The following is a 15,232-nucleotide window of genomic DNA, read 5'->3' as shown; positions in this document are numbered from 1 at the left end:
CTGCATCCGGACCATCCACCTCCGTTTGCATCTGTCGCAAAATTTCTTCTTCTGTCCGATTGTCCGTCGGCGTCCCAGTGAAAAGGAGGCGGTAATGCTCCAGAAACTCAGCAGCAATGGCCTGTTGTGACGTCAAGGGCCGACCATCGTCATCATGGAGGACTGTGATTGGGGATAGGCGATTACGCGCATGTCCCTTGGACACATGATGCATGCCAATACGTTCTCCATCGACGTTGTCCAAGCACCGAGCACGGATCGAAAGTCCCTCCAGTCGACGTCTCGTGATCGATAAAATGCAGGCCTGAATGCGATGGACTTCCGCGTGACGTTCGGGCGATGGGGCCCTGGAGGACAGGTCGCGGAGCACCATGTAGTAATAGTCAAGTGTATCTCGGAGCCATTTCGCTTTTTCCTTGCCATACGTTATGAGAGCTCTTCGTATCGCCGGTTTTGCACACTGCAGCCACCACGAAAGAACCGTACGGTGCAGCGGCAGACGGCGAGTGCAAGTCTGCCATGTTTCTTCGATCCGCTGGCGACATTCGAGATCCACCAATAAGGAGGAATTAAGTTTCCACCACCAATAAGGAGGAATTAAGTTTCCAGGAACTACGACTCCGCCAGACCCGCTGCCGTGGGAGGGTTAACGTGCATAAATACGCAAGGTGATCCGTAAAAGCTGTGGGCCAACGTTCGGCAGCCAACACGTGATCTCTTAATCCGTCAGAAACATAAATCCGATCCAGCCTGCTCGCCGAGTGGCTAGTAAAATACGTGTAGCCCTCTCGCTGCCCATGGATCTTTTCCCACGTGTCCATAAGGGCCATGTCCCGGCAGATCGTGTTCAATGCGTGGCAGGAGCTGAAATTAGGAGTTTGATCCTTCGGTGTGAGTACACAGTTAAAATCCCCCCCTACCAAGATGTGGTCATACCTCCCATGGAATAGGGGGGAATCTCCTCCGAGTAGAATCGTGCACGCGCCTGTCGATTGTCAGATCCGGAGGGTGCATAGATGTTGACGATACGAATGCCGTTCACGGTCATAGCCAAACCCCGAGCCGAAGGAAGGTAATCGAGGTCACACATCGGAATCCCTTCCCGGACTAGTATCGCTGTGCCACGTCCTCCATCTGGAGTCGGCGGTAGATACGTGTTGTATCCATGCACGTCGGGAAAAGCAGCATTGAAGGTTTCCTGCATCAGCAGAATATCTGGCGTAAATCATGTCCCGGAGAAGTTGCATCTTTGCAAGCGAACGTGCGGTGTTAATGTGCACTGTGCCCACCTTATATGCTTGGTTCGTTGTCGTTGTCATGCTCGTGTCATGTCATTGAGAACTCCAAGGGCTTTAGTCCACTATTCGTGCTCAGAGGGGTGCCCGCCAACGGACTGCCCTCCTTCGTTGTCGTTCCGTGGTGTGCATCCTGTAGGTGAGTGGTCATCATTTGGGGGTGGAAATTCCTGTAGGTCTTCGACTGGTTCCGCCCAGTCGCAGTGGTCATCCATCCGAGAAACGTCCTCTGATGTATTTCGACGTGGCTGCCGGAACATTGGTGTCCCTGACTCCTTCGTCGGCAGCGCTGGGTCAGTCGGTGTCAATGGAGAGGGACCATCTAAAAGGCAGGACATCCGGTCACCATCGGACGGAATCCTGTCAGCGTCCTCTGAAGACACATGTTCTGTGTCAGACAGTTCTTCGGCTAGGATACCTTCCGTGTCCCCTAGGCTAGGGGGGGACGTGTCACCCGAACTATGGCGACGCTTTTTGCGACGCTTCGGCGATCGCTGTTTGCGTGCCCTGCCCTCTGCTGCCTCACTGTGTTCGTCGATCGTTCGTTGGTCCGTTGCCGGGGCCACCGTCTGGACCTCCACTTCCACGTCTCTTGCTACATGTGAGTTTTCGGAAGGTTCCTCCCTCAACTGTCGTGACATGGGTGCAGGGACATTCTCCGAGTACCTCCATGCTCCCGTAACTCGGTCTGCTCTTGCATAAACACGTCCTTGTCACGCTCCGAACTTGGCAACTCTTCCCGGCGGGCCACCGACACGTACGTCATCGGCAGTTGCGTGGGAACTTCTCGCTGTGACGCTTCTCCACGTGGCAGTTGCACGACGCGGCGTTGTATGCACTCCGAGCGGATATGTCCTTCTCCACCACAGCCAGAACAGGTGCGTGGCTGGCCATCGTAGATCACAATAGCTCGACATCCGCCAATGTATAAATAAGACGGGATATGTTTAGTAAGGACGATCCGCACCTGTAGCACGCCGTTTAGCACAGGATAGGTATTAAAACTAGCCCAGCGTTCAGGCGTATGACTAAGTACCGTTCCATATGGTCGCAGCGATTCAGTAACCATCGATTCTGGCACCTCAAACGGCAATTCAAAGATCCGAATGACCCTCACACCCAATCCTGAAGGAGCTACTGTTACGTCGCTGATATGGCCATCAGAGTGTCGAAATTTAAATCCTCTTTGAGCAGCGGAGAGAGTTCTTTCACACGCAGCTTCATCGGTCATCTTTACGTACATTGTACTGCTTACAATGGACAGGTGTATTCCAGTTATGTCTGCAGCAGGTAAACGAACTTCTTCCCTCAAAAAACGCTCTATTTCGAAAGCTTTGGGTCTGGCAAATTCGTTGTCGAACGTAAATTGGAGCGTAGTCTTTCGAAAATTGTGTGCCATGGCGATCGAGTCAGACAACAACACGCGCGAGTACCGGCGGTGTAAACACTTCCTCGTTCACGCGCGCCCGCGGCCGGGACAGCAGGTCCGTGCCGCGCCACTGCCTAAAGCAGACTGTTTAAATGGTTCAAATGACTCTGAGCACTATGGGACTTAACATCTATCGTCATCAGTCCCCTAGAACTTAGAACTACTTAAACCTAACTAAGGACAGCACACAACACCCAGCCATCACGAGGCAGAGAAAATCCCTGAGCCCGCCGGGAATCGAACCCGGGAACCCGGGCGTGGGAAGCAAGCACGCTACCGCACGACCACGAGATGCGGGCTTTCACTGAGCCATCGTTTTGTCTGAGGATATCGCTTGCTAAAAGCCACGTAATGGACATCGAAAGTACCTCGAAAACTTTGACTGTCTTTTTTCAGAAAGGGTCGAGTATCTATGGATAAGCCCAGACACGTGTTCGCGTATTTTGACTCCTCTTCCACCTAGGGAAGTTCCTGGCAAATCGACTGGTGGCACTTGCCGTGTTCGCCTGGTCAGTTGGGATTGATGTGACTCACGCCGCGCCGCTCACATCAAGTCCGCTAAACAGAGGAAAGGTTACTAAAGCCTTTGTCGGCGCTCGATTCAAATCGTCCCTCTCATCTTCTGTGATATGCTAGGATTATCACCCTCCCATGTAATACATGCTCTCTAGGATGAGAACGTTGGCAGCTCGTTGTCTTGTGGTTAGCATTGTTGACTCTCCATCACGGAGCCTCGCTTTCAGTTCCCGGCTTGGTCGCCGATTTTTGTGTGTGTGTGTGTGTGTGTGTGTGTGTGTTTGTATGTCTGTGCGTTATCCTCATCATAATTTCATCATCATCGTAGCGCAAGCCGCCGAAGTGGTGCCAAATAAGAGGACTTGCACCAGGTGGTCAAACTAGAGACTGACAATGAGTATCGATTTATCAAAACATGTATATCTCTTCAAAATGACAGCAGTGTGTAACTTCAGTAATTATATTATCGAAATGTCGATTAATCGGTATTTTATAACTAAAGCTAAAAGTGGTTATTTATTGTCTGTCTTTTCTTGACTCATAGGCGCTATAGTTCTCATCAGCAGACTTCTTCCCCATTCCAGCTATTACCACTCTTCGCAATCTGAGAATAAATATTTTGCAATGAGCTTAGTTAACTTCCATATTGAGTACTAAAAATGACCAGAGTTGAGCATGAGTGTATCTATACTGCATATTCATGAAAGCTTGTTACTTCTGTGTTTCATATCTACCATTGCAAATGAGAGATATGAGGTGCAAAATTGACACATTTAGTGACAGCACTGTATGATAATGGCGAACATCATTACTCATTGCTCCAAACTATGAGGCAGAACGTGCACTTCTCTTACACCCTGATTGCCAGGCTCAAGAAAAGATAGACGCACTGTAAAAGTATCGCACACTCGGCACAAATACCGCACACATTACTGCACTGGTATTTAATGGAAAATTGACTCTGTTGGCTGAAATGCTTAGTCGTCGTTTCACACCCACTTTGTCAGAAATTGCTCAAAAATATGTAATATGCCAAGCCTGTTCTGTTTTGTCCGAAACTGTTGCTTCCTTAGTAAGCTTGGTTGTGCTAGATAACAGAAGCAGACTGACAGCGGAACATATGAAATAAAGAGTTCTGTTAATGTCTGTTGGTGACGGTTATTGGTTTCATTAATTATTGTTTTGTAAATAAGTGATTTCATAGCATGTTGTATGTCTTTTATTGGTTAATGTCGGATATGATAAAGCACATGTCAGTTTTTAAATGTTTTCAATCAGAGTGAAATTTTCTCTCTGCAGCGAAGTGTGCGCTGATATGAAACTTCCTGGCTGATTAAAACTCTGTGCCGGAGCGAGACTCGAACTCTGGACCTTTGTCTTTCGGTGATAAGTGCTCTACCACCTGAGCCACGCAACCACGACTCACAGTTTTCATCCCTCCAGTGCGTCGTCTCCTACCTTCCAAACTTCACAGAAACTCTCCTGTACATCTTACAGAACTAGCAAGCACTCGTGGAAGAAAGAAACATCCCCACAGCCTGGGGGATGTTTCCAGAATGAAAATTTCACTCTGCAGCGGAGTGTGCCCTGATATGAAACTTACAGGCATATTAAAACTACGTACCGTACCGAAACTTGAACTCGGGAACTTTGGGTTTCGCGGACAAGTGGTCTACTATCTGAGCTACACAAGCACGACTCACGACCCGTCCTCACAGCTTTCATTCCCAGTACCTCGTTTCCTACCTGAGAAGGTAAGACGGGAGGTAATGGCGGAAATTAAGCTGTGGGGATGGTTCCTGAGTCGTGCTTGGATAGCTGGCAGCCGGCACGGTAGCTCAGCGTGTTCGGTCAGAGGGTTAGCTGCCCTCTGTAATAAAAAAAAACTGAGTTATTCGATCAACAACGAACTTAAACGGGTGTCTTACGACGTCCGCCCCGGACAGATGCGATGAAAAAAAAAAAAAAAAAAAAGAAGATGGTAGAGCACTTGACCCTTGACCGTGAAAGGCAAAGGTCCCGAGTTTCAGTCTCGGTCCGGCACACAGTTTTTTAAATCATTCGTGTAACTTCAATTAATTTTTTTAAACTGCTGTAAATATTGAAAATGTCGGCCGATACAGCGAATTATCGATATTTTTATATCGATAATATCGACGCCTTTTATAGACGTGTACACAATATAAATCGATATTTTTAAAAGTTTGCCCATCTCTAGGCCGAACTCCGTTGAATGGAACTGCCGCTAAATACTGCAATAAGTTCAAATGGCTCTGAGCACTATGGGACTTAACATCTGAGCTCCCTAGAACTTAGAACTACTTAAACCTAACTAACCTAAGGACATCACATACATCCATGCCCGAGGCAGGATTCGAACCTGCGACCGTAGCGGTCACGTGGTTCCAGACTGAAGCGCCTAGAACCGCACGGCCACACCGGCCGGCACGGCTGGCGGCAGCTCACCTGTGGAGGCAGGCCAGCGACCACGGCGTACGCGATGCCCTGGGGGATGGCGGTGAGGCCGACGGTGATGCCGGCCACCGCGTCCTGCAGCAGGGTGGACAAGGTGTAGGCGGGCAGCCACTGCAGGATGGGCAGCCGCTTGCGGGCCGTCGCCACGCTGCACGCCTCCGAGGCGGACTTCTTCAGGAAGCGCTGCACGGCCGAGCAGCTGACCGCGCGCTCTTCCGCTGCCGTAACGTCTGTGTCATGTTCTGGAAGGAGGAAACAAACGTCTTCCAGCATCTTTCCACACTCGCGGAATATATAATAGCACGAGCAACTAAATATGTGTACCCTCGCTGTCAGTGGCAACGAGCGAGTAATCTTGGTAAGCGGGAGACCCCATGTGCTCTGCAACTTCCGGATGATCTCGCTCCACTAACCCAGATACTCGTGATCCAGCGTTCTTTGTGTAGTACATCCCTGCCAGAAACAATGCGCTCTTCTTATCTGTCTGGAGATAAGGAACAGACTTATCCCATCGACGATTTGCAGCCGTCGCTGTCATCGCAAGTGTACGAGCTTTGAGCAAACGCTGGAAGTTTACTAAGCAAATTCTCCATCTTGAAGTGTAATATTCTTGCTTATGTTGTGTGTGTTATTTACTGTCCTGATATGTAGAACCAGATGTAATACCTGGGTGTATTTTGTAGCCGGCCAGGGTGGCCGAGCGGTTCTAGGCGCTACAGTCTGGAACCGCGCGACCGCTGCGGTCGCAGGTTCGAATCTTGCCTCGGGCATGGATGTGTGTGATGTCCTTAGGTTAGTTAGGTTTAAGTAGTTCTAAGTTCTAGGGGACTGATGACCTCAGAAGTTAAGTCCCATAGTGCTCAGAGCCATTTGAACCATTTGTATTTTGTATTCCCTGAATTGGTTTACAAAACATAATGTCATGCAAAGCCAACTGTAATATTCTTATACTATACTGTTAATAATAAGCAATGTAACAAACAGAAATACAGTTACCTATCTGGACAGCAAAACCACAAAAACAAGTGTAATAACCGTCTGTGTTAACCTAAGGAATAAGCATCAGACTAACTCGTTTCTTCAAATAAGTCATTAGTTCAGAGGTATGGCAAATAACAGTAGTTACACTACTATTCGGCATCGATAACAATATATGTGGTTGGTGGTACACTATTATTCGCCAGTCTAATTAGGCACACGTAATGAAGCTGAGTAGGACAGCAGAAGAGATTGCAACTCCCTACTTACATAACAGACTTCACTTCAGATTTAGATAAAAGATGGTTCAGCAATACAAGAAAAGTTTAGCCACTCGAAACAAAACTACAGTACCCAATTGCTTAAGCAAACAGACTGATTTAATGAAAGCAAAGGTAAATTTGGACATGGGAGGTTTCTACATCAACATATTTGGTACTCAACATTTTATTGATTGAGCATTTAAGACTATGACGTTAATATAGTGGTGTACACAACACATTACAGTCTACGACAGAGTCTTCTAAATCTGTGTCTCTTCCACTTTATACGTCCGACGTCGTATATAATTTGTGACCTTCCATGAATTTTATCTTCCTCTGCAGCTACTTTTACCCCTTTCACTGCCCGTCTTCCCCTTTTTCCTCCACAAGGCTTTAACTACTACATTATTAGTTTCCATCGCAGGATTGTTCGTACATTTATTTCTTCGTATAATTTATCTGATACCTCTACATTTCATTCTTCTTCTGTAGACTAAAACTTTAATATCTGCAATAATATTCCCCGATACGCGCCTTTCTCATTCAGGCCAGACTGTACTATTGGTTCACAACATTTCAGGAACACCCGAATGCGAAATATGTAGTTATATATATACTAAGATGGTATCTGTTCTTTCGGACGTGTCCGAAAGATCAGATACCATCTTAGTATATATATAGTTAAGGCACACCGGCCACTTGACCATCTTCTTCTCCTGTGCGAATGCACAAACAGTGCCCGAACTCTTATGGAAATCGTGAACGCGCCGCGAGTAATGAGTATAATGGGCGGGGGGCACTACGAATGTAGTGCGGGACAATACGTTGAGAATGCGGGTTTCGCGGGAGGCGTGGCAGAGATAAATCCCTGCAGTCGCACTATCCTCTGAGTCCTCGGTGGCTCAGATGGCAGCCAGCACGGTAGCTCAGCGTGTTCGAAAAAAAAAATGGATAGAGCGTCTGCCATGTAAGCAGGAGATCCCGGGTTCGAGTCCCGGTCGGCGCACACATTTTCATCTGTCCCCGTTGACGTATTTCAACGCCTGTAAGCAGCTAAGGGTGTTCATTTCATTGTAAATATGTAGTTAATTGCTTTATCGTGGATCATAACGAAGTTTTCGTGATAATCGAAGTTTAAACAGTTATGTTGAAACGGTAGGATAAAAGATATTTAGGCATTCTGGCACCCTGAAACTGTACCTGTATTAACCCTGACTACCGTAGATTACAGATGTATTTAGGTTACTCTTAGCTGTCGTTACGATGCTTTCACTACTCTACGCTATCAGTGAACATACTCGGTCTGTTTAACGAGTTACTTACATTTTCGACACCTTAGCATTGTTTTTGTTAGATGAGCCCCATCAGGGGGTTGGACAAAAATTTCGAAAGACAGCGAGAAACGCATGCCTGAACGTAAATGCAGATTGTGCTGTTGCATTTGACCACGAATGGCACCCGTGCAATGACCTCAAAATATTGCACGTGTCCGTCGAAGTCAGAACAGTACCCTGTGTAGCTGTGAGTGCATTGTGTCGGAGCTCAGTGCATTCAGACGCGGAGAACTTAACAACTGAAGAAAACTTCACAAGCAGAGATGGATAAAAAAGCATTTTATCGGATGGCTGGTTTCAAAAGAGCTATACTGTCACCATCGGTTATTACGCTTTAAAATATTTACAGCATGTTGTCCATCACAAAGCGTAAGGTCCGATGAGGACAGCATATCTCTTTTGAAGCTGGTCATCCAATAAAATGCTTTTTTAGCGATCTTTGCTTGTAAAGTTGTCTTCAGTTATCATAGGTTGTAGATCACCCTCAGACTGACCACGTCATAAGTATACAGGGTGGTCCATTGATAGTGACCAGGCCAAATATCTCACGAAATAAGTATCAAACGAAAAAACTACAAAGAACGAAACTCGTCTAGCTTGAAGGGGGAAACCAGATGGCGCTATGGTTAGCCCGCTAGATGGCGCTGCCATAGGTCAAACGGACATCAACTGCGTTTTTTTAAATAGGAACCCCCATTTTTTATTACATATTCGTGTAGTACGCACAGAAATATGAGTGTTTTAATTGGACCACTTTTTTCGTTTTGGCGCTGTGATAGTCACAAACGTGTAAGTACGTGGTATCACGTAAAATTCCGCCAGTGCGGACAGTATTTCCTTCGTGATACATTACCCGTGTTAAAATGGACGGTTTACCAATTGCGGAAAAGGTCGATATCGTGTTGATGTGTGGCTATTGCGATCAAAATGCCCAACGGGTGTGTGCTATGTATGCTGCTCAGTATCCTGGACGACATCATGCAAGTATCCGGACCGTTCGCCGGATACTTATGTTATTTAAGGAAACAGGAAGTGTTCAGCCACATGTGAAACGTCATCCACGACATACGACAAATGATGATGCCCAAGTAGGTGTTTTAGCTGCTGTCGCTGCTAATCCGCACACCAGTAGCAGACAAATTGCGCGAGAATCGGGAATCTCAAAAACGTCGGTGTTGAGAATGCTACATCAACATCGATTGCACCCGTACCATATTTCTATGCACCAGAAACTGCATGGCGATGACTTTGAATGTCGTGTACAGTTCTGCCACTGGGCACAAGAGAAATTACGGGACGATGACAGATTTTTTGCACGCGTTCTACTTAGCGACGAAGCGTCATTCACCAACAGCGGTAACGTAAACCGGCATAATATGCACTATTGGGCAACGGAAAATCCACGATGGCTACGACAAGTGGAACATCAGTGACCTTGGCGGGTTAATGTATGGTGCGGCATTATGGCAGGAAGGATACTTGGCCCCCATTTTATCGATGGCATTGCAACTGGTGCAATGTAAACTGATTTCCTACGCAATGTTCTACCGATGTTACTACAAGATGTTTCACTGCAGGACAAATGTTCAAATGTGTGTGAAATCTTATGAGACTTAACTGCTAAGGTCATCAGTCCCTAAGCTTACACACTACGTAACCTAAACTATCCTAAGGACAAACACACACACCCACGCCCGAGGGAGGACTCGAACCTCCGCCAGGATCAGACTGCAGGACAGAATGGCGATGTACTTCCAACATGATGGATGTCCGGCACATAGCTCGCGTGCGGTTGGAGCAGTATTGAATAGCATATTTCATGACAGGTGAATTGGTCGTCGACGCACCATACTATGGCCCGCACGATCACCGGACCTGACGTCCCCGAATTTCTTTCTGTGGGGAAAGTTGAAGGATATTTGCCATCGTGATCCACCGACAACTCCAGACAACATGTGTCAGCGCATTGTCAATGCATGTGCGAACATTACGGAAGGCGAACTACTCGCTGTTGACAGGAATGTCGTTACACATATTGCCAAATGCATTGAGGTTGACGGACATCATTTTGAGCATTTATTGCATTAATGTGGTATTTACAGGTAATCACGCTCTAACAGCATGCGTTCTCAGAAATGATAACTTCACAAAGGTACATGTATCACATTGGAACAACCGGAATAAAATGTTCAAACGTACCTACGTTCTGTATTTTAATTTAAAAAAAACCTCCCTGTTACCAACTGTTTGTCTAAAATTGTGAGCCATATGTTCGTGACTATTACAGCGCCATCTGTGACAAAGCGAAAAAAGTGGTCCATCTAAAACATTCATATTTCTTTACGTACTACACGAATATGTAATAAAAATGGGGGTTCCTATTTAAAAAACGCAGTTGATATCCGTTTGACCTATGGCAGCGCTGTTACAGCGTGATCTAGCGGGCCAACCATAGCGCCTTCTGATTTCCCCCTTTAAGGTGGACAAGTTTCGTTCTTTGTAGTTTTATCGTTTGATGCTTATTTCGTGAGATATTTGGCCCGGCCACGATCAATGGACCAACCTGTATAACGTCGGGAAGTTGCTGGAGCTTCCGTAACTAAGGTAGCCGCAGCGTTTGGTGTTTCGAAGTGCTATACCGTGTACAGGAAAATCAAAGAAACATCACCCGCTAAGTCACAACGCGGACGAAAGTGTATGTTGAGTGATCTTGATCGTCACTGAAAGGAACTGTGTCAAAAAGAAAAGGTGTATAGCTGCAAAAGTCGCTACAGAACTTGTGAAACCTGTCAGCACCCGAAGAGAATGGGAGTTTCAGAAGCAGGAACTGCAGGGCGAGCTGAAATTCCAAAACCCCTCATCAGTGACGCAGATGCCCTTAACAGCAAAATATGGTGCCGAAACCATAAAATATGGACTATGGAACAATGGAAGAAAGTTATTTGGTCGTATGAGTTCTGTTTCATACTGTTATGGCCCAGCTAACGTCCCAAGGGTGAAACATGGCGGGGATTCGGGGCAGTCCAGGAGCCCCATGGTTACTCTGCAAGGGTTATGTGACCATTTCGGCTGATCAGGTCCATCCATTATTTGTTTCCCAATCGTGCTGCTGTGCTCCAAAACGACGGGGCTCCTCTTCACACAACCCGCATCGTCCAGGACTCGGTTTGTGAGCACGAGGATGAATTTTCGCATCTCTACTGGCCACCACAGTCATCATAACTCAGTATTATTGAGCCTTTGCGGTCTACCTTGGACAGAAGGGTACGTGATCTCCATCCACCTTCATCGTCGTTACTTGGACTTGCCACTATTTTGGACGAAGAACGGCATACGATTCCCTAGAAAACGAAACAGGACCTGTATTTATCCATTCCGAGACGACTCTGTTTTAAGTACCAACGGTTTTCCTACTACATATTATGTATGAAAATGTGTTACCATATTTTTGTCCACCCCGTGTATAAGTGGCGCAGAGACAAATGGGGGCTCATTTCAGGAACAATTGGGCAGCAAATGAGGAGTTCAGCTAATGTAAATGACTTCGGCAAAGGGCTGATTGTAATAAGCTGGCGCCTGGGAGCGAGAATCTCGGAAACGATGAAACTGGTCGGCTAATCGCATGCTACTAACTTCTGTAGACAGTGTATCCACGAGCAGCGACACGGTGTTGGGCGTCTACGCCTAATCACAGAACTTAGAGGCAGCAGGATTACCCGATCTCTATAGTAGGATAAGCGCAGTATGAGGCAGATCCAGCGGTACAGAACAATGCTGCTGCAGGCACAAATTTTTCGGAGCACATTGTTGAAGAGGGGGTTCCGCATCAGACGACCCCTGTGTGTTCCTAGTTGATACAACGACGCGATCAATTCCGATTGCAGTGGCTACGGGATCATCGAGATTAGACCGTGTATCAATGGAAACGTGTCATCTGTTCGAATAATTCACGCTCTTTGTAACATCAAATTGATGGTCGTGTGTAGATACGCTTCCATCCAGGCGCGCTGCTGCTTGAAGCACGCAGCACGCAACGGACGTCACAAATTCACAGTGACACTCTTCTGTTTTGGAAAGGGAGCCACGAAAACGTGTAGCGCATGACTTTTGTACCTAAGTTCTAGGGGACTAATGACCTCAGATGTTAACTCCCATAGTGCTTAGAACCATTTGTGCCTCAGTCGAACTACAGACGGTCCGCGACTTTCCTATCGTCTGCTGGTATCGTCTGAACGTGTACCTGCCTTTAGTTTTTTTTAGAACTAAGGGAGAACGGCACATTCGAGTTCAGAGGAAAGTGGAACATGAACTGGGCGCACAGAAAAGATATATTACAAACAGAATTTCTCTCACTGAAAAACTTTGGAAAACATCACTACTATTTTAGAAGCTAATAACTGACGTGCAAAGTGTTATGGACAAGCTGGTGCACAAAAACCTGTACACTAGCGCAAATTCATCTGATTTGCTTCACAACAGAATTATTATAAGCTAAACGTTCTTGCTTTTTCATTCGATGTCGCATTTATGTAACACAAGGGAGGCTAACGTCCTCAAATATGAACACATGTATTTGCATCGTCCTACTATAATACGAGGGTGAGTCAGATGAAAACCTTAGATTTGTAATAACAAATCGAAATTTCGCGCCGTTATCCTGTAATTTGGTAAGCGTGCTACAAACAACGTGTAGAATGGCCTGTAGGTGGCAGCATAGTGCAGATTCACACATACCGTCGCAGTATCAGTATAAAAATGGCTGCCCCACTTGCGACTTGCATCAGGAAAGTACAGCGTTCTGTTATTCGGTTTTTGCGTAGTGAAGGTGTGAAACCCACTGAAATTCATCGACGAATAAAGGTTCAGCACGGTGATGTATGTTTGTCCCAGCAGCAAGTCTATGAATGGAGTAGGAAGTTCGCAAATGGTGTGACTTCAGTGGAAGATGCTCCTCGTCCAGGTCAGGCACAACGAGTTGTGACTGCACAGAACATTGCAGCAGTTGAAGTCATAGTGAAGGAAAACCGACGAGTGACACTGAATGACACTGCAGCATGTTTACAGATTAGTCATGGGTCAGCACACCACATTGTCCACGATGTGCTCCAGTTTCACAAAGTGTCTGCAAGTGCCACGGCAGCTGACTCCTGAAATGAGAGATCGACGTGTTGATGCTTGTGAAGAACTTCTTCGGCGCTTTGAACGAGAAAGTGATGGCTTCCTTGCCAGAATCGTTGCTGGGGACGAAACCTGGGCTCATTTGCAAAAACCGGAGACGAAGAGAGCGAGCAAGGAATGGCGCCATTCCTCATCACCAAAACCAAAGAAGTTTCGAATAGAACCATCAGCAGGGAAGGTTATGCTGACTCTCTTTTGGCACGAAAAAGGCGTCATTTTGTAGCATTAAATGCGTAGAGGGACCACTGTTACCAGTGCATCATACACAGCTCTCCTAAAAAACCATCTGCGGCCTGCAGTCAAATCAAAGCGACGTGGATTGCTGTCAGCAGGTGTCCTTATGCAACATGACAACGCAAGGCGCCACACTGCCCGTACAACAGTTGCAACAATCACAGACCTGCATTTTGAGTGTCTTCCTCACCCACCATACTCACCGTACCTTGCCCCAGTGATTTTCATATGTTTGGACCACTGAATGACGCAATAGGAGGAAAGAAGATGAGTTCTGATGAAGAGGTACGCCACGCAATGCATGAGTGGTTGCGCGGACTACCAAAAGAATTTTTTTCGAAAGGAATTTATGCACTTTGTAAGCGTTGGAGGACTTGCATTGAACGTGGGGGAGATTATGTTGAAAAGTGATAGAGCTTTGCCCCACTTCTGCACAATAAATAATATTTTTAAAAAATATTTAAGGATTTCATTTGACTCACCCTCGTAATTACGACAATGAAAAAAATAATCTACTTTTAACAATCTAACGTGATTACAATTTCGAGCATCAGCTGTCGATCGTGTGTTGTCGACAGTGACTAACTGTAAGGGAATGTACGCTGCTCGCGTATGGTGCCCGCACGGTGATACAAACGCCCACGGTGCCCGCGGACAGTTTCACGGGCAGCTCATGTGCTTAGTATTGCTGTAAACAACACCATCTCTTCATTGAAAGTACGTTGGCCATCGGGATTTAGTTTGGAGCGGGACTCATCACTGGTACAACGAGTGAGAAATAAAGTGACAAGAGAAAACCTATGCAATATTATTACCATTGACGGAAAATAATGGCTTCTCATTGACTATCTCATCGGCGAAACGATCTACTCGAAACGCGCTGGCGACAGAATACCTGCTACTCGCGGCTGGTGGCCACTCGGCCCGCACTCGTCCTCTGGCCGGTTGCCGCCGCGGTTGGCGGCCGAGTAAGCTCCATCCATGGTCAGTGCCTCGCCGGACACACGCACACCGGGAAGGCACTGTTGCCTAGAATAGCCGCGGCTCTAATTTGCGTGCTGGAGCTCGTTAACGCGCGTCAACCTGACAGCCTGGCAATCACGGCGGCGTCGCCGCGGCGGCCGTGTTACCGGCGCGTCGCGTCGCGTCGCGGCGCCCACGCGCCACTGACTGGGCCGAGGCTGGTAGAGTCGTCATGGGACTGCCGCAGGGTCAGGCGACGAGCTGAGCGCTGCTTCCAGTCACCCGGATAAGGGTATCGCCGAGAACTGCAGTACCATTCCCACCTGCTCTGGAAGGACGAGGCCAGAATAGCTCGACCTGACACCGATACTCTGTGTTCACTTGCGTGGAAGTTATTAGCTTGGTGTGTAAGTTCGTAGCGTTCTAATCTCGTAGAACAGACAATAACTTCCTCCTAGGAACCCGGTCATATGCCTTTTCTAGATCTGTAAAGCATAGACACAATTCACTGTTCCACTCATAACACTTCTCCATTATTTGCCGTAAGCTAAAGATCTGGTCCTGACA

General features: G+C 47.0%; 1 protein-coding gene across 1 annotated transcript in view; it reads right to left on the bottom strand.

The window, feature by feature from the left end:
* Positions 1 to 15,232, bottom strand: part of LOC124596015 (sodium-independent sulfate anion transporter-like) — a 157,544-nt gene that overhangs the window by 74,695 nt on the left and 67,617 nt on the right. Inside the window, exon 2 of the mRNA XM_047134969.1 lies at positions 5,707 to 5,957. Coding sequence (XP_046990925.1) covers positions 5,707 to 5,957 — 251 coding nt within the window. The remainder of the gene's footprint in view (positions 1 to 5,706; positions 5,958 to 15,232) is intronic.

Source organism: Schistocerca americana, chromosome 2 (assembly GCF_021461395.2).
Source record: "Schistocerca americana isolate TAMUIC-IGC-003095 chromosome 2, iqSchAmer2.1, whole genome shotgun sequence".
NCBI lineage: Eukaryota > Metazoa > Arthropoda > Insecta > Orthoptera > Acrididae > Schistocerca > Schistocerca americana.
Note: the sequence above shows the minus strand (reverse complement) of the source record. Positions and strands in the feature narration are given on the sequence as shown.